At 36.1% G+C, this 27,231-nt stretch overlaps 1 protein-coding gene across 1 annotated transcript in view; it reads left to right on the top strand.

The window, feature by feature from the left end:
* Positions 1-26,753, top strand: part of mwh (multiple wing hairs) — a 33,638-nt gene extending 6,885 nt beyond the window's left edge. Inside the window, exons 2-7 of the mRNA XM_018546407.1 lie at positions 10,538-10,610; positions 13,736-13,965; positions 22,283-22,574; positions 23,699-23,917; positions 24,250-25,564; positions 25,631-26,753. Coding sequence (XP_018401909.1) covers positions 10,538-10,610; positions 13,736-13,965; positions 22,283-22,574; positions 23,699-23,917; positions 24,250-25,564; positions 25,631-26,718 — 3,217 coding nt within the window. The 3' untranslated portion in view covers positions 26,719-26,753. The remainder of the gene's footprint in view (positions 1-10,537; positions 10,611-13,735; positions 13,966-22,282; positions 22,575-23,698; positions 23,918-24,249; positions 25,565-25,630) is intronic.
* Positions 26,754-27,231: the final 478 nt, after the last annotated feature.

Raw genomic sequence — 27,231 nt, 5'->3', positions numbered from 1 at the left:
TAATTGACATTGAAAGGCTCTATTTGATTTCTCGTGATATGTCTTAAAAAAATATATTAAAAATGTGACATTTTTTTTTAGATCGTCCTCTGAACTTGATAAGCACACTATATGACATTCATTCATCATCATTAATTTCTAGTTAATCGCGAAGATCCAATTACGCGGTCGACTTTTACATATTTTTCTCAAGTGTTACTGCGGAGTGTTTCTTATTTTAATGCCATTCGCCGTTACCATTCCGTTTCTGTTCGTGCACGATTCATCTCTACGCATCCTGTGCTTAGAACAACGACGATTATTAAGCATTGCTTTCCGTATCGCGATTTTTCCGTGGAGTTGATGCAATATCGAGCAAAACCACCGCCGCCGCCGCGCCGCCTGATCGTACATCATTCTAACTAGTAGGAAGCTCGGAACTTGCTGGCAGCGATTTATGAATGATGCTGATCCAATTACTCATAGAAACGCATAAATCAAATGCTAAAATTAATTAACCGATAAGTATATAAGAAAAGTCGAGATCGTTGTGCGAATGATTCTTTAAAACATCATAATCAATTGACATATAATCTAAATGATTACCGTCGTTTATATTACAATTGATATTAATTATAAATTCAGCGTATACCATATTTTAAAGGTCAGAAATCTTCTCGCACATCACGTTGTAAAATATATATCTGTGCTAGCTTTGTATTTATTAACATACAATAAATGTGTGTAATATTCTCAGAGCACATAATTTTAGTATGATTATTCAGCGTTTATATGTATATATATTGAAAAGTTGATTTTTCTTTTATCAAGTTCCTTTTATTAAATTTCGATTGAGTCTCTCGTCGACGCAGTTTCTCAAGGTATAAAGGGAAAAGAGAAGATGGTTTTGTATAGTAAGCGAGCAAATGGCCTGCAACCGACCCATTAAATCGACTTGTAGACGATCGCGCTCCGGCAAGGAGATAACGATTCGTTCACGGTATCTCGGCGCGCTACTGTGGCTAATCTATTCATTGTTCAAGATATTGAGTAACCGTCACAAATGTGACAATCGTGTTCTCGATCGCAATGATACTTTGTTCATCGTGATGTTGTCAGATCCCCTGTTGGTATACAAGACAAAGTTTTAATCCTGTAACGCATCTCTATGAAATGCATATACTAAAATACAGTAGAGCTAATGACTTGTTCATTTCATGAGAATCTATTCTCTTAGCCCATAAACTAGTTTTTATAATAAAAAGGAATTTCTATACGTTCACACAATAATAAGAGTTGCAATAAGAGTAGCGCTTTGAAATACAACGTGGAATTTCTGAAATATCGTTATGTAAATATTTTTCTCGAGGGAAAAACTGAATTATTCAATGCAAAGTTCCGTTCGCAGGATCCTCACTGAAATTGCATTGTACAATGGTGTGAGTACGTATACACGCATATATGTCATGAGATTTCTTGATACTCGTATAGCATTAGCATTGGGAAATGATTTCTCACGTAACTAATACGTTCTAATCTGAATTCAATTTGTGATATCGCGCTTGCATCGCAGAACTCGAGTTAGCGTTAATACGATGCGACATCTTTCCTGCCTAACGACTATGATCCTCTCATTTTTCAATTCAAATGTGAAAGACGAAAATAAGTCGAAAAAAATTAAGATAATTTAAAATAAATTTGAATTTTGCAATGTAACAGCATTCGTTATTTATAACAGCATTATATAACAAAAACGATGCGCAAGATAAATTATCATTTATTTTAAAATAAATTTTCTGGGGTAAACTAAAGAGAGAAAAAAAAGTAGAAATGGAAAAAGGAAATTTACACGTGTATATCATATATAATGACGAAATATATATGATGCTGGACAATCGCAAGTAGATGTATCCTCTCGTGAGGATCTTACTATATAAATCACGCGAGTCACATCTCGATCCTTAGTGTCGTCGTCCGCGCGATGAGTGTAAACGCGTCACGTGGGTGTAAACACACGTCGTGGAGCAGCAACGCGTTGGATCGGAAATCGACTCGACTCGCGCGCGGCGTGCCTGAATTTCTACCGATGCATATATGCAGACTACCATCTTCGCATTCCATGCCCGTTGCACACTTGGCGCGACTTGGAATTCCTCCGTGAAAGCGATGGAGCAACTTAAAGGACCGCTCACAGTGCGTATAGACGAGTGTGCGGCGCTGCGCTCTTTGTTTCACCGAGGAACAAAGGTATATACCCGCGCGACGCAACTGCGGCCGGCGACTGCAACGCAACGGAAACGATGTTTTGTAAACGCAAAATCGTTTCCTTTGACACCGGATTCTCACGAGCTCGTGTGATTTCTATGTATCTACAACAATGTATGGACGATCAATGGTGCTCTTCAGGCAACCACATTTTACCAAGTCTATTTTATTTTGAATTAGATCGAGTTGATAATTAATATTGCGCATATTAAACATATCTTTCACATATACGGAAGCAGCATGAAATTGTTACTTTCAGAGAAAAGTATATTTATAATATACGTATATGGTAATGTGCGATGTTAAACGTGTTACATAGATGCATTTATTCACCGAAGATTACATTTTATTATAATCATGATTTGACCTTGAATTTTTTATTATTAATCTTTTCTCGTATAATTTACTGCAATTTACGTGAGAATCTCAATTCAAGATGAAATCAGATGTGATGTGACGCTTTCATGAACAAGCTGTCACTTCCGGCACTTGTATGTTTCTGGTTTTTCTATTTGTATGTAATTGACTGTCTAAATCAAGACGTGAATATTTATCGTTTGATAAGAAAATTATACGTATCATGTATGTATAAATGACAACATACCTATACTGATGCTTCTGCAATAGTTATTTTATACCTGTATTATATAAAATGCATGAGATGAAAGAGCAACAACTTCGCTCGTTTTCGTCTCATGTATATCGTGTATTGTTTACTTTGTTGAAGGAAACGAACATCAGCAATTGCCTCGATGTTAATTATTTCCACTAGAAAAGCTTCGCGTAAGATTCGAGCTCAATATACGATTGCAATAATACAGACGAATCTATTGAATGATTAAAGTTATATGTCATATACAATTTAACATCCCACCTAGTGTTAGAACAAGTACCTTTGTCATGACGATCCGCGCGCCGCAGACTACTTGGTTAATTAGTCCCGTCGTTACTTCACTTATGATTTATCGCAAGTAGGTGCATGTTGTGCAATTCGCGCGAAACAATCTCGCAGACTCTAGAAAGCGTTTTCCTCTATCCCGGTATATAGTTATCGCAGTTATAGTTTCTCGTGTGGGCTCAGCGGCACGGTCGATTTTATTAACATGTGTTTAGCCAATAATTCTGCATCGGTGTTAATTATTGCGTCCCGTTATGCCACTAGGTGAATAATGTTGCTACCGCACGTGGTGGTATTCCCGATGCGAGCCTCGCAATTAACCGCCGTTCAAATGCATCTCTTTCCATCATTATCTCTGTTGCTTTTCCACGTGACTGTTATATCAATGAATGCAGCTAGGTAACTCCCATGCGATGCGTATAAAAATATATGGTAATATTATATTGTGTGTCGACTAGAATACTTTTCTATACGTCTAACTAAGTATTCGAGCAGTTTGCTCCGAGTATGGTAAAACCATATAGAGCAGGCAGCGGTGCAATTTCAACATTGTTCCGATGAGTGCACCATGCTGAATTAAATGTCATCTCGCTAAACGAAGTGCATCGAAGTGGCTAACGGTGCAGAGAAATTGCAGTTTCGCATCGTGCCGCTGTAAATTAGATTTCTTCGGTGCGATAATTCGAACTGTCGAGCGCGTCATCCTGTGAATTCGTCCGTCTTCACTTATTTATTTTTTTTTTTTTTTTTTCTTCGGAAAAGAGCATCCTCTCTTTCTTTCTCTTTTCTTTCTTCTATTTCTCTTGTGTCTCGTTGCCGCACGTTCACGCAGATGTTCACGTATGTGCCATGGAAAAGATACAGTTATACACTTTGCCGGAGAGAAAGAGATAGAGAGTAGGAGAAGGGGGAAGAGAAGAGGGAGAGAGAGAGAGAGAGAGAGAAGAGGATGGCACCTCGCGCCAGACGGAGGACCCGTTTTATAACTTGCGAGATTCATAACGGCATACGATCTTACAATGGACACTCAGTTGGCGAGCAGTGACAAACGAAACGGGATCCGAATCGGCGTATTTCACGGGACGTTAGTTTCGCGCGTATTTGATCTCGCAAGTTTATTGTTTGCAGCATGCTTTCGAAACATGCGTGGAATATAAGAATATGGTTTCATGGTCGATCTTATCGATTGTTTTTTTATGAGGAAGACATCCGGACGATATATCTTTCCTCCTCCCTGTTTTTCTAAAGAGTTTTTCTTTATTGAAAATAATACCACGCAGTTATATGATTTTTTCTAAAAATAACGATTCCTCAAATTCTTTTTCTTTCTTGATCGAAAAATAAATCTGGTTCATAGATTGCTGTTAATATCTTTCATTCTTTGATATTTGTTTTAATCTTTCTGATTATTATTAGAGGAAAGGAGAGAGGTATGTGTAAGAGTCTTCGATTGAGATTCCAGTGGAAAGTTTTTGGCCTTTAAGAAAATATATCATGTATATATATGCGTATTAAAATGATGCGACTCGACGCTACTCATATCTCGACCAATAGGGCGTTACTCGTTTCTCTCGGTCGGGCATTAATGACTTCAATTTCCTGTGAGCACACGTGTATCATCAACACATGAATCGTTTTCTCCGCGAAACTGCTCTCGATCGAACTCTCGTTCCAAGAAAGCGACTGTCATTTGCATCACTTTATGATCGATGGAGGTGACATTTACGCATCTTGCATGAAATATTCGGAACATGCTTCATTTTCTATATGAATTGAAATGTTAAAATGATGAATATACAACATTACCTCTATTGGTTAAATAATTAAATTATAACTGTCTCGTCTTTCACCAATCTCTTTGTAAAGAGAAACGGTTTCTCTTGACGAGTGATTATCACATTATTCTATTATCTCACATGATTATTTTCGATAAAATCGTCTTTAGACATCGGGTTTGTGACATGATGTAAGTATAGCATCAAGTATAGCAACTTTAAGAATAGAAATACGAATTATTTCGAACGAATTTGGCTGTATATCTCTCTATTCTAATCCAATTAGTAATTATTTTTTAAAAATTAACATCACAAAATTGCATTATTTAACACGTATATTTACCTGACTTGTCGTCTAGCTGATCGAATTAGAGAGCATTTATGGTACGATATTCAAATAATTTGGATCGTTGCTCGCTCAAGTGCAATTTCATACCGATAAAACAAACGATTTCATACCAATAAAACGACCAGATCCAATCTCACATTTATTATCGCGTTCTGGACTGTAGTCATAGTCTCCTCCTTCTCTCTTTTCCTTCCTCTTCCTTTTCCTCTTTTCTCTCTCTCCCTCGTCACATATTTTTTTCCTTTTTTCTTTTCTTCAGTCGCATCTGCGGTAGCGATTCATCGTAAGGCGAGATCTGTAATCAACATATTATATAGACCGGTGGCTTTTCCCGCTCGAGATCCTGATTTGAGCGCGTCCTGAATCTTCCTCTTCCTAGATCGAGGTCATTGGGCCTTTTTTAATGTATTTTACGATGCGTGACGAACGAAGCGCTTAGATGTATTCGATGAAAATGCGATCCGATCGAAACGATGAAACTGTCATAATATGGACACGTATACGTTTTAAGTGACGTGAAGCACATTATATGGAATAATGATAATAATAAGAAGAAATAAAGACTTAGATTTGGATAGAAATCACATATCTATCGGCATTCATTCCTGATTTACGAAGAAATGTAGCGCGACTTGGAAGATTAAGAAGATTAAGGACTTATTTTTATATTGATTATCTAATAAATATAATATAGATCATGCACGATATCATGATTAGAATTTACGACGATACACGAGTAAAGTACTTAAATGACTCTAGGCAATTCATTATTCATCGGTTTAGAATGTGAGATTATTATACAAATCCCATGACAGTGTTATGGTTAAAGTTAGTATAGTTATTTCATACCGGATAATATCATAATTGTTTTATCATATAAACATCTCGGAGCGCGTAAATAGCTTCACATTAAGCTGCAACAAAAAAGAAAAATATGTAAAAATAAATATGCATAAGAAGATGAGTTGTAAAAAATGTTCGCTGTGTAACTCCGCGAAAGCTCGATACGCGTATACGATAAACATACGCGAAATCTAGTGTTACATTATACCGTGCACAAAAGCTTACGAGCTCCGGCGCGGGTTTTTGCAGCCCCCTCGGGGAAAATACAAACGTATTTCTTTTGCAATCGGCGAGGAATCAAGTATGGAAGACGGACTGCATTTCCGGGCATTGGCTCGGTTAGCATTCCAGCGTGCATAGCTCCCGGAACAGTCATAACGGAAAAATCCCTCTGGACTCACGTGTATTCCGCTAATGGTCGTCAAGATCGACGATCCGAGGTCCCGTGGCGCCCCGAACGCGTTCCATCCGTTCGCGTTCGAGACGTTAATCCGCGCCGCGCTGCGCCGCGGCGATATCTGATCTGCGGTCGACGGAAAGCATTACGAGCATCGTGATGCTTACAATGTCTTCCTCTTCTCCCCCCCCCCCCTCACAATCGCTCTAGCGATGACCTCTTCTTGTATTCAACTGTACCCTCTCAACCGTTGGCGCGCAGTACGACCTCGACTTTAATAATCGTGAAATACATGGATCTGTTTCCACTATATATACATGTATGTACCTACACACTTTGCTGATACCGTTTCAAGTCAGTTGTGTCGTTAAAGTAGACGGCTTTTGAGAGTAGAGTTTTGATAGGGGCTTTTTACAGTAAACACCGTATTACCCGAGCTCAAGTCTTAAACCGCGGTAAAAAATCGACTAATCAGTCGAATGTGAGAAGCGAATAATCGACTGCGGTGGATTGGTCAATTTATTACGGCTTAAGCTTATAGGTAATGGCTTAGAAAGTCTATAAAACGTGCGTAAATATATATATATATATATCATATATATATATATTTGCACTTGTAATTTTTAACATTAAATTCTTTCGTCGATCTCTCAAACGAGAAGAAGGAAATTAAAGCCGCAGTAGAAATTCGGTCGAATTGACTCTCCGTTATTATACGAGTCGTTATTATACTGGTCCGCCGACATTTTTCGTTACGCAACAGTTCGACCAGACGGGAATAATCGCTTTAACGAGTCGCGGCACCTCGTTACGCTCTACAGTACCTATCAATTTTCTACACAATGAACGAGGAGCCCCCCTATACTTTTCTCGATGGCTCTGCAAGTGATTTGAAAATGCCTTTTCATCTCGACACTAAAGAGGAATCGCAATCGTTTGACGACGGCTGAATATTTTGTTTTGAAATGAGATTACTTGGTAAATTGTTGCATTACGAGTGCGTTGAGCCACATTAATTGATACCGAAGTGTCGTAGAGATTAAATTGAGAATTGACGAGAGAAACGTTAGATCGTCGAAGCGAGAGAATTCCATTCTCTCGAGTCGTCGTAACGAGACAGATGAACGACGTTTACATTCTTCAGTTGCAAGATTTGTCGTCGCCTCTTTGCGCATTCCTGCCTGCACTATGTAAAACGTGCGTATGTAACTCATACGTCGCTGATGGCGGAAAACGTAGCGCACATCGCGTGCATGTATAAATGAGAACGCGCATCAATCGAATGTATTAATTATTTTTCATTAGTTAAAAGCTGTGAGAGTGTTTGTGCATCGCACTATTTTGATGTATATAACAGAATTTTTCAATTCTAGAAAAAAAATATACTTAATTTTTCTGCAAAGTAAAATTTTCTTCTCGTTTTACTCTCCACAGAGGATTACAAGTACATTTGTCACACGATTGCATGACAATATTTCGAAAAAATGAGAGAAAGAGGGAGATACGTCATTTTTATTTCCATTAGAAAAGAGATTCCTGAGCAACAAACACGTACAACTCGCGACGATATAAGAGGAGTTCTATCATAGTCTCGTCATAATCTAGTATCTAATCACGAGATAACCGTGGCTTGCTGACAGTCTAATGTACATTACGGAAATCTATGGCTGGTACGGTGGCGAATTGTTTAGAGAGCGCGGTAGTAGCCGCGATGAGATATGGTGGAAGGGGGGAGCGTGGGCCGTTTTAATGCTATTAAAGCACCGCGCGCCGGCATGGTATAAGAGATACGCACATATATCGGGTAATCCACGCGTGCATATGTGTGACTAACCGCTCTCGCGCGCGGGTCAATGCCTCGGCTGTTTCCGAGTAGTAGGCACGCACTTACGCCGCGTACCTTTTCCTTCGCGATATATCTAAGCATGCGTTTCAAGTGTACACGCACGCACGCACACACGCATACGTGTTTCTTCCTTGAGGAAAGCGACATTCAACAGTACAGTGGATATACGTATAATCTTTAAAAAGTCAGCATCCCAGTCTCAGAATTCTCAAAGATATATTAATATGTTGTTTAAAATAAAAAAAAGTTTTGATAATTAAAGTTGAAAAGTGTAAAAGATATCGAAAGACATGGGATGCTAACTTACGTATGTAGTACATGCGACAATTTGTTATTTCAATCAATTTGATTATCCATCAACAGTTCCTGTTATTTAACGCGTAAAAAATTGACTGATTAAATAAATACAGAAAGCATAATTGTCATATTTTGTTTATTTTGCTAAACTAAAATTATGTTACGTGTGACAAAATGTCCGACTAGAGCGTGCGATAAGATTCATATACGTATAATATGTACCGGTTGTAATGTTACAGCGCTAATGTTGCGAATAGTAACCTTTAAATCGAATCACGGGAATCAGTGATTACGGTTACGGTGATTTGTAAGGTTACGACGTGAGCATCAACGTCATAGTAGTAGGTATACATCTCCGATACACTCGGCTTGCCATCGAGGCATCGATGCACGATCGTACAGTTGATCGTGACCGCGACACGATCGTAACTCGTTATTATCATAGGCAACCTACAAAACTAAGCATCCGTGGTCCTCGTAATGTATGTAGAATCATTGCACTACGCAGCATCGGACCGTGAAATGCCAGAGTGCCTTTATCTCGACGGATAAGATTATATCTGCATATCCCTATAGACAGGTGTGTGCAAGTGTGAAACGCAATTACTCGCGCGATAACCAGAATCTTTCGCGCTAATACAATTGCGATTATTACAGCGAGTAACATATTCGCGCGAGATCATCGTGACGTTGCGATATACTCGTATATTACATATTCGAACAAAAGCTTCAAAAGTTAAAATGTAATGGAAGATCCTCGTATATATCAGAGAGCTCTCTTTACTGAATGAATTTCTGACAGCGAATTTTCTGCATGCCTTTTCAAATAAAGTACATTCGAATGTTCGTAAAGTTTGGAAGCTTTATCGAGAAAAATTCATCACAGTCGCGATACTTAGTATATTTTAATCTCGATTATGCGCGTAATGTTTTTCAAGAGAAAGAATAAACGAATATTCCAAAGAATCGAATGGAGTAGAAAACGAATAGCGATGAAATAAAAATGTCCATTTTTGTTACAATAACGCATGCGGAGCTGGTATACGCGCGCCATCGCCTCCGTTCTGGCGGAACGCACCGCGTGAGTAAGGTACCGTTTGAAAATACCACGAAGCAAATTCCGCGGAGTCGTTCTACAGCACGGACGATCGACAGCACGAGTACGCGTGCGATGTGCACGGTTCTCTAATTAAATGCAACATTCTGCGTCGTTTGTGTAAAAATGATAAAGCGATGGTAGTTTTTTCAAGAAGAACGGTGTGCTTGAGATTTTTCCTTCCACGTTTTATTCGAATTCATCGCGCTAAGAATGTCACTTCCGTTTCTTCATTGCAGCCGTTCAAAATTGGAGAATGTCAGAAACAGATTTTTTCTTGCACTCTACACTTTGAAATAAATTATTATAATTCTTCTTGTCACGCGCAGATTAAAAATGTACCAAATATTGCCAGTGGTTCGTCAACTGATAGAAACATATTTAAAAAGGATAGAAATGTATTAAAAATTAAAAAAACATGCTATTTAATGTCAATGCTATAATAATATTATAAAATTGCTAATTTTGGCGTATATATAATAGGAGAAAAATAAATCGCGTTTATTATTTTTTCTTTTTACTCTCTTTTAAGGGCATTGTAACAAAAAAATAAGGACAAGTTTAATATTTTTTTGCAAAATTTTACAACAGTTTTAAAACTGCTTTCTTCTATTGAACGCAGCGAAACTTTGCCTAGTTAATAATGCATGTATTTTGAATACGTTTCCAACAGATGTTTCATTTCAAATATATGTAGGGTTTTTTGTTAACTAATACGATAAAATATGTCTATCTCTATAAAAAAAAAAAAGTCACCTCTATTTAATTTGTGTATAATTTGTGATTTTTCAGCGAGTCAGACATGGCGCCCAATGCGGAGGAAGAACTGCTGGTTGTGAAACCATGGGGACCGCAACCAGAAAAGGTAGTGTCGTATATAGAGACAACGTTAAGTAAATTACTGTGTAACAAACTAACAAATACGTTGACGCGATTGTTCGCGTGTTAGCTTGCCGGCGTGTAAACGGCGCGGAAGCTTTATGATATAACTTGAGTCGCGTTAAACGGCGTTCCATGCATACGACAGGATGTTTCCGATTAGCATATCTTTCAACTTTGAGTAAATATACACAGAAGACAGGCTGGACCGGCAAGACGACCGATCTTTATTTCGCTCTACACCGTGAGAACTCCATCACCTCGACTTGGTTCGCCTATGTGACAAGAAGGAGAATATTAATATTAAGAGAATAGAGTCGGTCTTTCAAGCTAAAGTAGCAAGTCACTTCTCTTCTCACCTTGACCTTGTCGCTAACGGCATACGCGCGCATACATATACGGCTTGATTATATATTGCATATGCTATCTCATAAATATTCTCGCGTGTCTTTCCTGCTACTTATAGTATTTCGCTATTTATATTATGAGACAGTATATCTATCGTACTACCATATATACGATTACATAATAAACATCGATTTCTTTTCCAATTAACCAAATCTACATGTCTTAATATATCTCAATCGCGATCATTACAGCGGATCTTTTAGTTCATAATAATTTCTATATTACTAGTAATAGAGTCGATTAATATATGTCAAGATGGAGATAATTATGTTTTAGCGGTTTATTGTATGTGTTAGTTCAACCAAAAGGTATATCCTGAATACACGTCGATGTATAGTTTCACTTTAACGCACGTGAAAGTCAAAGCTTTTACGAGTGTTAAGATCGAAATTGCTCAATTCGTTGGATGAAAATGGAAATCGTTGCGGACGAACTCGAAATTAGATCAACTGTGACGAGATATCGTGTGCGCAGTCATATACGCGATGTTCCATCGTTGCGGGAAAGTCTCGACGGCGATTTCACTTAAATTGCGGAAGGGATGCATAAAAAGAATAACGTACGTATCGAAAGCGTTGTTATGAAGACTTTCAATAAATCATCCGTTTTATTGAAGTGGCATGCGCCAACCGTGGTTTTTTTCATTCTAATTAAAAAATTTGAAGGAAATGAAAAAATTTATTTCCTGACATATGTAAAACGCGATTTCCGTAAGTTAATTAATAAGCAACTCATATTTATGATCGTAATGACTATAGAACCTTATCTTTCATCGTCACGGTGTCACGTAAAGACAAGCCAAAACGAAAACAACATCGGCACGCGTCGTACCTCGTTGTAACGAGATCCAATCATGAACGTTCCTAGATGTAATAATAGTACCGAGCATGATTGATCGTGCTAATGATCCTCTCACGTATAATAGATTTAAATTTATATTTTCTAAAAGCCATAAAAAAAAAAATTTACATACAAAATTGCATATACGAGATACATAATCATTGTTTTACAGAATATTGGATGGCTGCAATTTTGTTCGTAATACCGTTGCATCCACATACATCTATTTCTACATATAATCTTACAAGTTAGCTGTTGGAATAAACTCGGAAAATTCAATGCAAAAGATAACAAAGAATATTTATCTTTGTATGTAGGAAAAAATAACTGCATCAGTGATTGATCGGGCAGAGACTGATGCATATAAACAACGTTAAGAAATTATATCAAGATGTTCTCATTGTCACATTGTACTCTCCGTTCTCATTTATAAATAGTGTTTATTTACTCGCGTACCACAACCGCGAGTGAATGCAGTCGCTGTGCAATAATACGGTATACGTACAGACCAGATGTATGACCGCAAACCAGAGATATAAGAATATCGAGGGTTTTCTGATTTCCTTTCTATTTTGTTCCTTCTTATATTTTTCTTTCAAACCATCCACAGCAAAATCCGTCTGCATTTTTTACTCATACTATATTTCTCTATTCTATATAGTTTCTATATCAATGTTTGCTTCATTTGTACGAATAAAAACGGAACAATTTTAAGAAATTCTGATATAATTTACTCAACTGAAAGTTTCTGTACATATTCTCCAATGTTATGATTTCTCAAAACGCGCTCGTTCGATTAATCTCGCACTATGTCGTTTAATAAATGTGCCTACATTATATTTAAATAGAACAACCGTACGAGCTTACGGGAAATATTCTGAATGTAATTGACTCATTTGAATAATTTATACATTTATACTGCTTCCGTGTGCGTCAATAGCGGATTGTTTCATAATTTATACATTCTGTATTAACCGTAAGCACGAAAGTAAATTAATTTTACGTAATTTGTTCGCGTGAAGTACAATAATACATTAACAAGGAAGCATCACTGATTAGAATCACTTCTCTCCTGAAACACTTGAAAGTAGGAAACATTGATATATTTTGTTATCATGACTAAAATGGAATAAATTTATTCAATTAATCATAAGTTTATACGATTACGATCAATACATAATTTCAGTTTTGATATCGATGCAAATTAACATATATCATTATTGCATAATAGATTTATTTGTCATATAGGGAAATTTTGAATTAACGACGCGTTTTTTATTTAATTGGAATTTTCTTGAATTTGGAATTTTTTAATCCAAAATACATATTTTTTAATTCAAAATATAAAGTTCAAATATAGTTTAATCTATATTTAATTTATATTTTAATTGACAGAAATCATCTTGTACGAACGATTGGTTTTAATTATCTAGTTTCATCACCATACCTATTCTTCTCCTCTTAGCAGCATCCAGCTACTGCCGCAACTTATGGTTAGCGAGAAAAGACGATAATCACTATGATCCTATCAATTTATGGTTGGAAGCGCCCTGAAATTAACCGTAGATATCTTCCTATCTTTCGACATAAATATTTCATACGTATAAGCGACCAATAATAATTCGTATATGCGCTCTTTGAGATTTATTCGACTAAAGTATAAAATATCGTGAGATGCTAATTCTGCATAGATTAATAAATTAACAAGACATCTTAAACAATAACTACTTTTCATTTCGTCATTGTTTATTTATAATGTTATACTAAATGTAAATAGAAAACGCCATTAATTATATTTAATATTCTATGAAATAAAATAATTTCAAGAGCCTTTTCAATTAGATAATGAAATTGTTCGCACAGGAACGCTTAAGACCACCCACGTATAATGCCGAAGATTACGCAATCGCGCTGAGACGATGGGGAAGACGCCCATTAGGAACCGTTCAAGACTCTCAAGGTACTTTGCCGTCGACAACCAGTTCGAGTTCCGGTTACGCATCCGGAAGTGGTGAGATGACCTTGAGACAATTCACATCGGTCAGCGAGCTGTTAAATAAACTCAGAGCCGATCTCAGGCTTGCCTTTCCCAGGTCAGTGCCCATCAAATTGATCACTTTTGTCAACTGATTAATAATTAGATTAGTTAACAAATAATTCGATCGATTGTTTCTTAATGTAATTATTTACTTATCAGATATTCAATTTTGATGTAAGTTATACAATAATTTTATTAAAAAGTAGCAGTCTCAAAAAACATTATCTATATATAGAATCTGTTCTGAATGTGTGACTTGAGAAGTTACACGAGCAAACGTATTTACACACACATCTATACATTTATCTATATGCATAATATTGTATACATATGTTTATTTATAGAATCCAACATAAATCCAAAAAAGTTAAGTTGATTAAATTAATCATTGTGTGTGTGTGTGTGTGTGTGAAGATATAAATAGTTTTTTATTTTTATAATACAACTTGTTTATATATTTAAATAGATTTATTTGCTTTGTATTTACAATTATAAATTGATTTCTAAATGTGTTATACACGAGATATTAAAAAGAAAAATCAAAGCATAAGTGTTTTCAAAGATTTTTCAAACAGTCCTTTTTTAATATCCTATATATTACGTATTTTTTTATTATTATACGATTATAAAAATAATTCTACAGGAAGTGATTACTACTCAGTTTGTAACGCGGATTAGTTGATTCTCATATTCTTAGAATAACGAATTTCTGTAGATACACGCGAGAAACGCACGCGGAAGTATGAAATATGAATTATTTGCGAATGATTAAAATAACACTCACTGTTCGTGCTCCCTTGGTGGAACTAATGACGAGAGAGATGTAAGATACTATAATCTCGCGAGAATTGCAAAGTATAAATCGAAAGAATTAAGTATTTAAATTTAAAAAAACTTAGATCCTGTAGAAATCCAAATTCCCACGTTTGTGCTCTCAAAATTTTGTTATTTCGAGTATCTTAAGAACGATATTTCCAGAGATGCGATGAGTATCTCCAGAATATAAAGAATATAGATAAAGAAATCATTATCCATTGAATATTTGTCGACGTTAAAAAAACACGCAGAATCAGTTTACTTTTACAGTTGCCTTTTATGGAGAAATTGAAGATGGACCAATATACGAAACGTTCTAGCTCATAAAAATACTTATTTCCTCTTAATCGTGACACTATCGTCTCGCCCGAGCCACGACTTGAGAATACATTTAAAAAGGGCAATGTTCAAAAATAAAAATATCTATTTGATATAAAATAAATTAATTAAAATTAGATAAAAAATACATATCTCGCCTATTATACACATTGAAAAAGAAAAAGGGAGATGTCTGTAAAGAATTAATCACAATTCTAAACTGATACGTCATAAAAATTATTCACACGATTAGAAAAGTGATGCCAAAGGCATAAATGCGCAACCGTGTGCAATGTTCATGCCTGTTAAGTCCGAAGGTGATTAAGAATCGCGCGTTATCGTTAGAATTTTTCTTCCTGCCTGTCAATGCTTTACACCGCTAGTCGGAAGATCGATGATGTTTGTCTCGCGCCAAGACGCTCGAGGCACGTTTATTCATATTGATTTGTAGTGCCTATCGCGGCAATAAGAGCTACCTAATTGGTCGTAATAATGAAATCGCAATAACAATTTTATATCTGGCACAAGTTTAATTATAGTAATTTTAACATACATATAAAAGCTTATAACCGGTAAATCCATTTTTTCTCTTATTTTTCAATATTATATCTATATAAGAGGCGATCGATTCATCGTTTAACCACGGGACGCAATTTCGCGGTTATTCTGAAAAATTACGATGTATCCTGCCGTTCCCCGATTATGAACGATTTACGTGGCGCAAATGATCTGTTATGTGTTCCGCGAGAGAGAGGAAGAGGAGACGGATAGAAGAGCGCGAATCCGTTAACTTGGCAGATGATTAAAGACGATGCTCATAGTATTAAATTCTTCCACAGTCTGTCGTTGGTATACAGCATATGTTTTAAAGGACGAATGTTGATGGCTCTATCCTCCGGTTGCACACGGGCGTCATATGGCGGACGAGAATGTCCCAGATAAATGAGTTATAATATGTTGCGCTTCTCGATGTCGGCGGATAACCCGTAAGTAGCGGCTTCGAATAACCGAATGCCGATATTACGGCTAACTGTATAGTGGCACACCGCTGCAAATCGATCTGGCCGAGCTGCACATCTTCCGTCTTTGCTAAGGCGAAACAGCTAAAACGACAGGTGTATCATTTACAACGAAGCCTTATTAGAGCTCCTAATTGTATTTTCATGGATTCGTTGTTGTACGCATGGCTCATACAGAATAGGTCCTTAAATAGACACTTCCATAATCTCAGTCTTCTCATCCATAACGGTATCTGCTACAAGTACTTACGAGACAATTCTGCATCAGTCAAACTTTTACTTTATCAGAGTATACATTTACAATTATATATATAGAATATAAATACATTAGATATGCATACATTAATAAATTAACGTATTAATCACATATATATTATATTAATTTTATGTACATATATATAATATAATTAATAATATACAACAATAATTGAAGAAATGAATATACGCTGTACAAAGCAAATCTAGTTTGTACTACTTCGCTTTATTTCTTTATACTACTTTCATCAATCACATCGGTCGTCTAAAGTGAAGACAACTTTCTAGTCAATTGATGGTCGACGAGTGTATCGTCTTGAAGGAAGCTAAAAAAATTTTACAATTTGACAGAAGTTAAAAAAAATGGGTATTAAGTGAGGATGATAACATAAAATCATTCTACTTTCTCCTAATAAAATTTATTTCGTCTCAAAAGAAATACTATTTTATTTATAATTTATTTCATTTCTCCGTATGTATGCGCGAAATTGTTTCAAATCCATAATCATAGAAACTTTGTGTGTGTACATATAATATGTATAATTTATGTAATTAATAAAATATATAGAAATATACTTAATAAAATTATATAAACTAGTTATGGACTCTTTTTTGTTAAAAACAAATAAATTATTTATATAGATAATTATTTATTTATATAGAAATATATTTATTACAATTATAATATAATAGAAAAACTGTGAATTAAATTTGCATTTTATTCTTTTAAATCTGGTTTGTTAGAAAATTACACACACACACACGTCTTTCATTAATTAAATTCTTTTCTTAATGATATGTAGTTAAAGCGATAAAATCTACATATATGTAATCCGATAGAGGAGATATCGTAACGCGATGTATTTTTTACGCAGTAGTGAGCACAGAAAGAAAACGCACACAAATGTAAGAAACGAAGGTGGCGATATATTATTATACAAGCAAAACGAATCCGAATCTCTGTTTAGTTTCGGAGAAATCATCTTGATTAATTTAATAGAAGAACCACTTGAAAGTATACGAAGCAAACAAAGAAGAAACAATCTTTCGGCCGTTTTTTCCCCTTTTTTGCTCCCTTTCGCACACGAGCAAGTATATTAGTCGCCTCGAAGGCGAAGCCTCGACCGGGCACCGAACCCGCCGTACACTCATAGTCCACAGGTGCTTCCGCTTGGCGTAATAACGAATGCATAACCGCTTCCTACTACACGCGTGATGAAAAACGAGGAAACTTTTTTTTTTCTCTCACACGATATCAGACACCGCAGTTGCTGTCTCTTTGCGCGGTGCATGTCGATACGTTTGTCATTGTTTGCCGCGTATGCTTGTTTGCCTTTTAAGCGTCTATTCTTTGCTGGTTATATTTCAATAGTTTTCTGCGATGTATGTATCTGCGGTCTCTTCTATTATCCTTAAAAGAGGTCGTTGTCGGATGCACTTTTATATATCTTGTCCATTAATCCGTCATTCAAGTTTGATTATAGTTATAGTTAACTAGATAGAGTTCTATCTGCATATCGTTTGTCGACGAGTTCTCATATATATCTACTTATATCATTTTCATATGTTAAATTAATAAGTAAAAAGTTAATTTTAAAAATAGATATAAATTTAATGTAATTATTTAAATATATTATTACTAAGGCAAATCTAAATTTGAAAAAAGACAACATTACATCTATTTAATTAATACAATTTTATTTAATTTTTCTATGACTTAATTTATTATAATTTCACACAAATTCTAGATCATATATAAAACGGGTTTAAAATCATAATAAAGCGTAACAATTTGATGAAATCAATATTGTACAGTACTTCGAATTAAAAAAATTATGCAAGATTGTTGAAAATAAAATTATGTGAAATGAAAAAGAGAATGATGTGAAAACATTATAGAAAAGGAACTATTACGTACAGGAATGTATCGTAGAGGTTACTTCCATGAATTATATACATACATTAGCATACATTTGTACGTGTAATATTGGGTTTATCCATCGCGATCAAAATATACTGCCGTTATCGTGAATGTTTTATGCTTTATCAATATTCATGCGCCATGTGCTGTTCAGTGATCCATACGTTTTGTCGGCTAATCTTGATACATATTCTTTTGAAATACTTCGAGATTTCATCCAATCAATTTATCTTTTCATTAAGTACCATCTCCCTACTTGAAATGCTAATTGTCAAGAAACTATTCAATATTACGAAAAAAAGAGATGAGAAGATAAAAACTATTTAGAAGGAAGGATTGATATCTCTCTAATATTCAAACTCACAAGTCAGTTCTTATATTTAAGATTGTTTTAAGTACACCAACCAATTAGAGGGCCATATTAAGACGTTACTTAAAAATAAGACTATGAATACCGGCTATAAATTACTTAAATATCAAAATAGCTGATATGTTTGGGCATGACTGTCGCGGCTGCATCATGCTCGTTTATCTCTTTTACTGTCACTCTCATCCTCTTCGAAGCTTTCGTTTTCTTCGCATCCAAACGCGGTCGCCGTGACATTTTTACGGTGCGAGCAACAAAGGCGGATCCTTTGTATTTCGTGCACGTACTGCGCCGTGGTATCGCGATACCTCGCGCATTATGCATAATACGCCGGTAACATAATGCATCCATTGTTAAGAGGGAAGAACCGCGCTGTCTTTTTCTTCTCCTCTTGCCTTCCTTTGTCGTTAAACGCGAGAGACGTCGACCGCAGCGATATAAGAGGCATTTAACACTCATTTGCATGTCCCGTATATTCGATTCACCGCGTGTCACTCACACATGTACATGTGTGCTGTTTATATAGCAATTTCCGTCTAGACAAAGTCCATTTCGATATATTTTTTCAGCGAGTTATGCCAAGTTATGTGCGTCGTAACGCCGGATGCCCTTAAACATATACATATATGTACTGAAACATTATACATTCAAATCATTCGCCTTCGAATATTCTTTAACAGCACTTAATGCTCGACTCTTTGCAAACTCCTAGTGGCTCTGTTGTGTGTAATAATCAGCGATTATACTTTCGTTCAATAGCTAGGAATTGTTTCATGAGATGAGGTAACGAGGTGCACTTCTCAGGATTGTTTTTTCCGCGCGAAAATGTGCCAAGTGAACATGATAATTGAAGGTGTATGTATTATATGTGGAGGCGATATGTTGCGAAAGTTAAATAAAGCTATTCCGTACTGATATTATCTTTTTTTCACTAGCATCTCTATTTATTGCCATACTACTTAATTTTTTTTTTTTTTTTAGATATAAAGTGATTTTAATCAAAGTAGGTAATACAATTTAGGTATAATATTGTTGGAATATATTTTTATTAAAATATATCACCTTATTCTGTTTGATGGTTTATTTGTAACGTATAATACTCATGAGTCGCTGTTTTGCCATATGGAAAGATATGGTATTACGAGAGTCACATGATAAAATCAAGTTATCCAGTCAAAAAGATATAATTTTATTTCACGTTGTTATTTCCACTCAAAATCAGATTTCTTTTTGATTAAATTTTTCTTTTAAACTGTACAACTTTTACATCCTCTCCCCTCCCTCCTAAATTTCAATGTCTTGTATTTAATTATCAAAATATATTTAAGTGAGTTGATTATAATGAGACACTCTGTATATAAATTTGTTAATATCTTTCTCCTTTATACCGTATTATATACTCAGCCATAAAACTGGACCACACTATAACGTTGCATGTGACCGATTTTTTTAACGAGTGTGTGTTGTTTCTCTTTTGCCTGCAAGCATTCGATGCCCATTTCTACCTTCGCAGTTTCTTATTAGCCGAAAAACATGTCGATTGGTTATGGCGGCTCTTAATTTACGATTTATGATGTGTATCATTTTCTTTCTCTCTCTTTCTCTCTCTCTCATTTGCTGATACATGTTGGCGAATAACGGAATGTTGCGCAACGTTTCCGATGCTATAAATGGCACGCGAAGCAGAATGGTCCTTCTTTGGTCCTGAATGCGATGCTTGACAATACAACGGGATATACTCGTGCTAAATTTGGTATAGCATAAAACGTATAAAATTCTTCGAGATTGAATTTTTGATTCTCGATGGAATATCTTTGAACGTTTGCTATCGGTGAAAATACGCGCGCTATTCAAGTAATGCAGAATTTTCGTTACGACTCAACATCTCATGACGAGATAAAGAGAATCGCGCGTGCAGAGTCTTGCAAGAATTAGAATATATTTTATTCTTCTAAAAAAAAAATAGACAATAATCCACGAACTTCTCAGTGAATGATAGAGATTTTCTCCATGAGATTTTTGTCACAGGGTTGAACTTTGATTATTTGTGTGCACAATTCAAGCAACATAACTCTCGTAACACGTACAAAGACGAGAGAGATGCCTCTTCTCTTTTAGTGCCATCTCTTTTATTACGCCATCGCGTGTCTTCTAAGCAGTGCTATTAAGAAAATTAAACCGATCGGAGGAAGTTCGAAAATACCTTAGCAATTACGATAGATTCGATGCGCATCATTTTCACAAAATCAGAAAAAATTGCGAATACTCGCACGAGTATGGACTTGTCACTGCGTGACAGGTATAGCGTGTACTTTCCCGTCCTCACACCTGTTTACCTTAAGGCGTTGCGAATAGTTGTAAAGGGAAACCATCTCACGTTGCTCCTGCTGAATTGTATAAAGACTTTGTAAAAGGACACTCTCGGATCGATCAGAGAAAAACATCGCAATAAGGTTCGATTTATGATATTATACGTAAAATTCAAAACGTGACCGAATCGACTGGTCTTTTCTCGACTTTTTGACGACTTAAAATATCAATTATTCGACAATAAAATTTGTTTTAATTTAAACGAGCGAGATGTAGGTATAAAGCGAGAGAGAGAGAGAGAGAGAGAAAGTCTTGTTTACAGTATTTTCGAAGAAAATGATATTTTGATTCTTACTGAATCACGCGTGTGATGAGAAAGCTATCCCGCAGCAGCTTGAACAGGTCTCTCGTGTGTAATGTCTTTGTTAATATATTCAGGAGCGATGATGATCGATTCCTTCGTTCAATCATGAAGTCGCCCTCTTCGCTCTTGTGGTGACAATCTCGGAAAAAAAACTCGCTGAGCTACACGCGCATAAACCGGATCAGTTTTCTTGTCGAGCGAGAAGCTCCGTAATTATGTAATTACTATCTTTTTTCTTTATATTTTAATATCTTCAACGCTTATGTGACGATTTTTATTCAAAACATAAGAATGTTATTACAACCAGTATTCATTGGCGTAACTACCGGTATGTTAAGTTTAGATGAGAAATCTTCTTAGTCGTAAACATCTAATGTCTGAAATGATGTTATACGCCCAATGGCAGAGTCATGATTCAAATATGCAGAATGACTGAGTTGCTTATATATTTCATTTATATGTATTTTTTTTAAGTATCAGACAGGTTCTTTTACAGTTAAAAAATATTCACCAAGCTCGAGATGATTGATTTCTTTTCTTACATCTAAAAATTATAGTTTCTTAAATTCTTTTAAGTTTTTTTAAATTTATTTTATTTTGACGTGCATATACAATATCGGTGACTTCAATGTTATTAGTTTTATTACTAAAGGAAAGATCCAAAAAGAATTGAATCTGTTTTGTTTTGACTTTTTTAATGAATAATATTGAAATATATTTATTAGAAATTTGTGTGTGTGTTGTACACATTTTTTTATAGATGTCACATGCACATAAACATTAATATTTCTTTTCTTAAGATAATTCAATTTCCATTCTTATTTACAAGAAAATATATGATTGTGTGTAATTATGTGTAGTAAATATAAAATAATAAAAGCGATGCAACACAGATGTTAAGAACGCGGAAGTATTATAAAAATGAGAATGTTAAGAAAGAAATTTCGCTATATCGTTAAGATGTCGAATGTTCTCGTGATGAATTATGATTTTTTTTTTCAGCTTCGTGCAAGAGTTCGCCTCCCCGCCAGCGGACGGAATGACCCTGTTGCTGGAAACTTTACGCGGCGTTCAATTGGCTCAAAGTTCACCACCGAATTCGGGGCAGACCGGACCTAGGGTCGGTACCAGAAGGGCTGCCCTGGACGAATTGGGGTGCGTGGAATGTCTGGCCGCATGCGGCGAACGATGCGCCGATGCACCGCGGCTATTAGTACAGGCGCAACCTGGCCTCCTAGCTCTCGCGGTTTGTCTGACTAGTAGTCTCAACCGGTCCCGAGTTCTGGCTCTTCAGGTAACAATCGCCACTTCCGCTCGCGAAGCGTCGTGATACCGTTAGATAAAAAGAATCGATTACACAACTACTGCGTGTCGCGCGAATGCCGCGCCGCGCCGCGCCGGCACGTTGTCGTGAAATAACGCGAGATTCTTCTTTCCCTTCCACGATATCATTTTCACAATTTACTATTCACAGTTTACATTTCCAATATATTTTTGTTAAGCATATTATGTATAATTAATAAATTTAATTACACGTGTTATTTAACACAATTACGTATATTTAATAATTTCATTTTTAATTTTCTGCGTAAAAGCGAAACACCATGCTCTTTCGAGTAGTGGATCAATGTCAAAAGACAATAGTCTATTTTGATATCTATGAGACGTCGTCGTATCTTTTAATTCTACTACTTGAGGTGTTTACACTTCACTGCGAATTGCGGCTATGAATACAATTATGATAACAGTAACTCGATATACTTATACGAAAATGATAAAAATTCACTCATGAATGAAATAAAGAAATTACAGTTACCAATAAAATAAAATGCTAGTGGGTCACTTCGTCTTTACAACGATAAGTTAACGCTCCCGGTATAATTTGGTCATTTTTTCCCAGTCGTCAAGATGGGGTCGTAAATGTAAACGCATGTTTCGAGCAGAGGAGATACGCTCGACAGGCGGCGCCGTTATTTCGAAGGTGCTCACCGTCGAAACCAGTTTTTATCGTTTATCCACCGAATGTTATTCGATCGAGAGCATTGGCTTCGTTTACAAACTTATATTACCGCATGTTACGTGGATGACGTTGGATCTGTTTTTTATTTTCCGTTTCTCGAGATGTGTATGATATACCTTGCGAGCGGATATCGTGTGATACAATCAGCAGTTGTCTAGTCGAGGCAGACAATTATACACGGCACATGATCACAAATTCTGTAAATCTACAAACTATAATAAGAAACGTCCGTTTATAGTGACGAAATAATAAATAATCAGATTCCAAGTACACTCACAACGTGAATCTTTTGATAAATTTTAAATTCGTCTTTTCTTTAGTAAACACACATTGCGAGTTTTCAATATCTTCTGTATTATATTTTATGTGATAAAAGAATACATTTCATTGCTTTGCAGCTCTTAACGAAGGTGTGCCAAGCACCGGGTGGACACGCAGCCGTTTCGGAAGCGGTATCGACTCTGAGACTCAAATACGGAGAAGGAGGAAGATTTCGATTTTTAGCAGGCGCTCTTTTAGCCCCGAGAGCAGCTATCGCGTTGAGGGTTGCAGGAGTTTCGTTTCTAAACGCTTTTCTGAAATCTGCACCTCGCACGCAAACCAAGTTATACATTCAGGTAAAAGAAATATAGTAAAAAGTTGTATCCACCAGTAGATTATTTTTGTTTAATCCTTTCACGTCCAGTGATAATCGAGAAACTAAAATAATTAACTGTCATCTTGTATTAAGCTGAAAATTGTTTCTTGTTTGACTCTTCCTATTATTTACATTTAAAACTTTTGTTTGATACAATGGATAATATAATATATTTAATAATTTATATATTTTTTTTTAATATAAGTATGATTAATATAGAAAATTTTGGGAAGTATATATACTTATGTTGTCTTATAACATTTGTCTCTATTATTTCGATATATCAAGACGTAAATATTTCGCTCCTTTTAGGCTGAGGCCTGCGAAGCTGGCTTAGAGCCGCAGGTACTTCAGGAATGGCTAAGGGAATTCGATGGACGCGAAGAGGATGCTTTAACTGATTTACTGCACAAGGAAGTTCAGAAATGGGCGCACAACTGTGTCGACGTGGACGCTTTGCAGCGAAGAGTGACACGCGCGGAGGAAACCTGCAGGGTACTCAGCAAAAAGGTATCGCTTTTGCAGATGCAATTAGAGAAACGAAATGACTGTAACTTGGAAGAACGAGATAAATCCACGCCGGTGATTCTCATTGCTGCTAAAAGCCCGAAAGTATCCTCGAACGCGGAGGATGAAGGTATCAGTTCTTCGGAGAGATCCAGCAGTCCTGAAGATACGAAGCATCAATCAAGAACCAATCGACAGAAAGCCTCACCTATGCAAAGCAACGATCAGGAAACAACGATTGATGACGTGATCGAGGAACTGAGGATCATAGTGAAAGACGCTGAAGAAGAATTCAGTGATAAAACTCAGGAACTGAATCATCGTGCTAATAACAATCAAGAAACTGTCCATAATAAAGAAAGGATAAAACAAGAATTGGATAAAAATAAATTATACCGATCGAATTCCAAGGTTTCACTGAATAACTCTGAGAGTTATATGTACGACAAAATACCCAAGATAGACCAATATACGGATTTGAAGATGCTAAAATCGAATACGGGCTCTAACATATTTCAAAATCAGATAAAAAGTGAGCAAGTGACCTATTTTGGCAACGATCAAGATTATAGTACTGATTCGGATGGCACGAAGAAATTAAGTCTTGGGCTGCGCAAAACATCAAAGTCATCGATGGAAGGCAGTGTTAAGATCGTTGTAAAGGGACCTGACGTGGAAGAGGCGATAGTACCGGCTATTCTACATCCACAACCGCCACGAAGAGCACCGCCGTGCTTATCAGCCATCATGTCCGCCAGGCATTGCGACTTCGTTGATCACGCAGAGATGTACAACTCCCACGACGAGGAAGTCGAGGAAGAAACTCTCGGTGACGGCAGCGATTCCTTGCTAAGCGCTTCCAAACTCAAATATAACAGCAAACATCAAATCTATGACGGACAGATGAGAATTATTAACGAAGATCACTTGCAGAAACAAATCAAGAGCGATACTATATTGATAGGCTCAAATCGTATTGATGTTAAATTTAGAAAGAGTCTCGATGATTTGCATCACTTCAAAGATAACGATATAAAAGATAGAAAAACTTTGAGAAATTACGAGGCTTCGAAAACAAATTTAATTACGGATGTCAGGTCGACTAACAAACAAATCGATGTTTACAGACAATTCGAATCTATTCCCAAGGGATTTGAAACATCCTCCGGACGATCGGCTGATCAACGGATGATTCATCGACACAGTTCTAAATATAAAAACGAGATAGAAAAGAGGAAATATTTACGTCGCTCCACTAGTCACGATTACTTCGAGTCGAATGTGTCCAGTCCACGATCGGGGAGTAGAGTGGAGTGTCGTATCAGAAAATTTGAAAGTTTAAATTCTTTCGACGAGCATCGAAGCTTACAGAATTATGAGAGATCAATCGACTCCGAAAATCTTGGTAAACAAGAACAGGTGTCACTTCTGACTGATTCTTCCAGATTTAAAATGCGTAGATCGGAATCTTTCCATCACATCTCCCATCACGTATCGAAGAGGGATCAATGCTCATCGAAAGGGGAAAGCGACAGCGGTCTTTTCTACTTCACGGATTTTAATCTGAAGCCTGTTGTCACGAGGCGACCGCGGTCGATCGACGCGCCAAAGTCTCCCAGTTTGAAAACGAAATCCTTAGACAGGATTGACGAAGGTCTAGACTCGATGGTCGACATTGTTATTACGCAAGAAAAAAATCAATGGAACGGGAATAAACGTCAGACAAAAGCGATCAAATCTCGCACCGAAAAGCAGCCGACAAGATCAAGAGCAATCAGATCTGATGATTTTTGTGGTAATTCTTCAGAATTTGATCAACAAGGAAGGCGAGATAATCTCGTTTCTAGAAACAGAGACCTGAAGAACGACGAACTGTATCATGTTAACAATAAGCAATTAAAAAGCGACGAATTCTACGAGGAACAGAGAACTCGCGAATGGAATTATCATAACGAGTTAAATTATGCAAGAAGCAAGGGCGAAACTAGCTCACCAGAAGATTCACCGATAATATTATCAAAAAATGGCATAAGACACAATTCCTTTTGCCACAAGGATAAAATTAGTAATAAGTTTACCAGTAGACCAAACGAATCAGGAATTTTTGCTGGGCGAACATACGATACATTTGGTCTTGGAAAGAATCGTTTTAACGCGGGCAAATATTCGGGGAATCAGCCAATTAAAGAAAATCTAATTAGTCGAAGAAATACGACATCTTCGCTGATTGGGAAACGTGGAAAAGTAACGGACATTGTCTCCGGTCTTTACTAAACATGTTTTGAGTATAAATTTTATATGGAACTCTAATGAACCAATGACAATTATTTGTACAATTTTTCGTGTATAAAAAATAATTAAGAATTCTTAATGTAATTCATTCAAAAATAATGAAATTAACACCTTATTTTGTAAGTAAAATATATAACTATAAAAAGAACTGCCAAATAATTTGCGGATCATCACTGTATCGTGATTTATTACCAATATCAACGTAACGTGAATCTTTAAATTCCAAGTTAAATTTATGCGAAAACATACAAAAGTAAAATAAGAAGATATGTAAATTTGAGGATTTGCAATTTCTCTAAAAATATTTAAGAAAGCACAAAAGAGAAATAGTACGAAGGAAACATTTTGATAAACATCAATTGATACATGAATACATCATTCTTATTAAACAGAAATCGACTAAGCAAAGAGAATGATTTAGGGTGCAATATTTTTTAGTATTATTATGATGCTACACTTGTAATAATTACATTTACGTCGAATATACACAACGAA

This window comes from Cyphomyrmex costatus, unplaced genomic scaffold (assembly GCF_001594065.2).
Source record: "Cyphomyrmex costatus isolate MS0001 unplaced genomic scaffold, Ccosl1.0 scaffold55, whole genome shotgun sequence".
NCBI classification, from domain to species: domain Eukaryota; kingdom Metazoa; phylum Arthropoda; class Insecta; order Hymenoptera; family Formicidae; genus Cyphomyrmex; species Cyphomyrmex costatus.
This window is presented reverse-complemented; position numbering and strand designations above follow the sequence as displayed.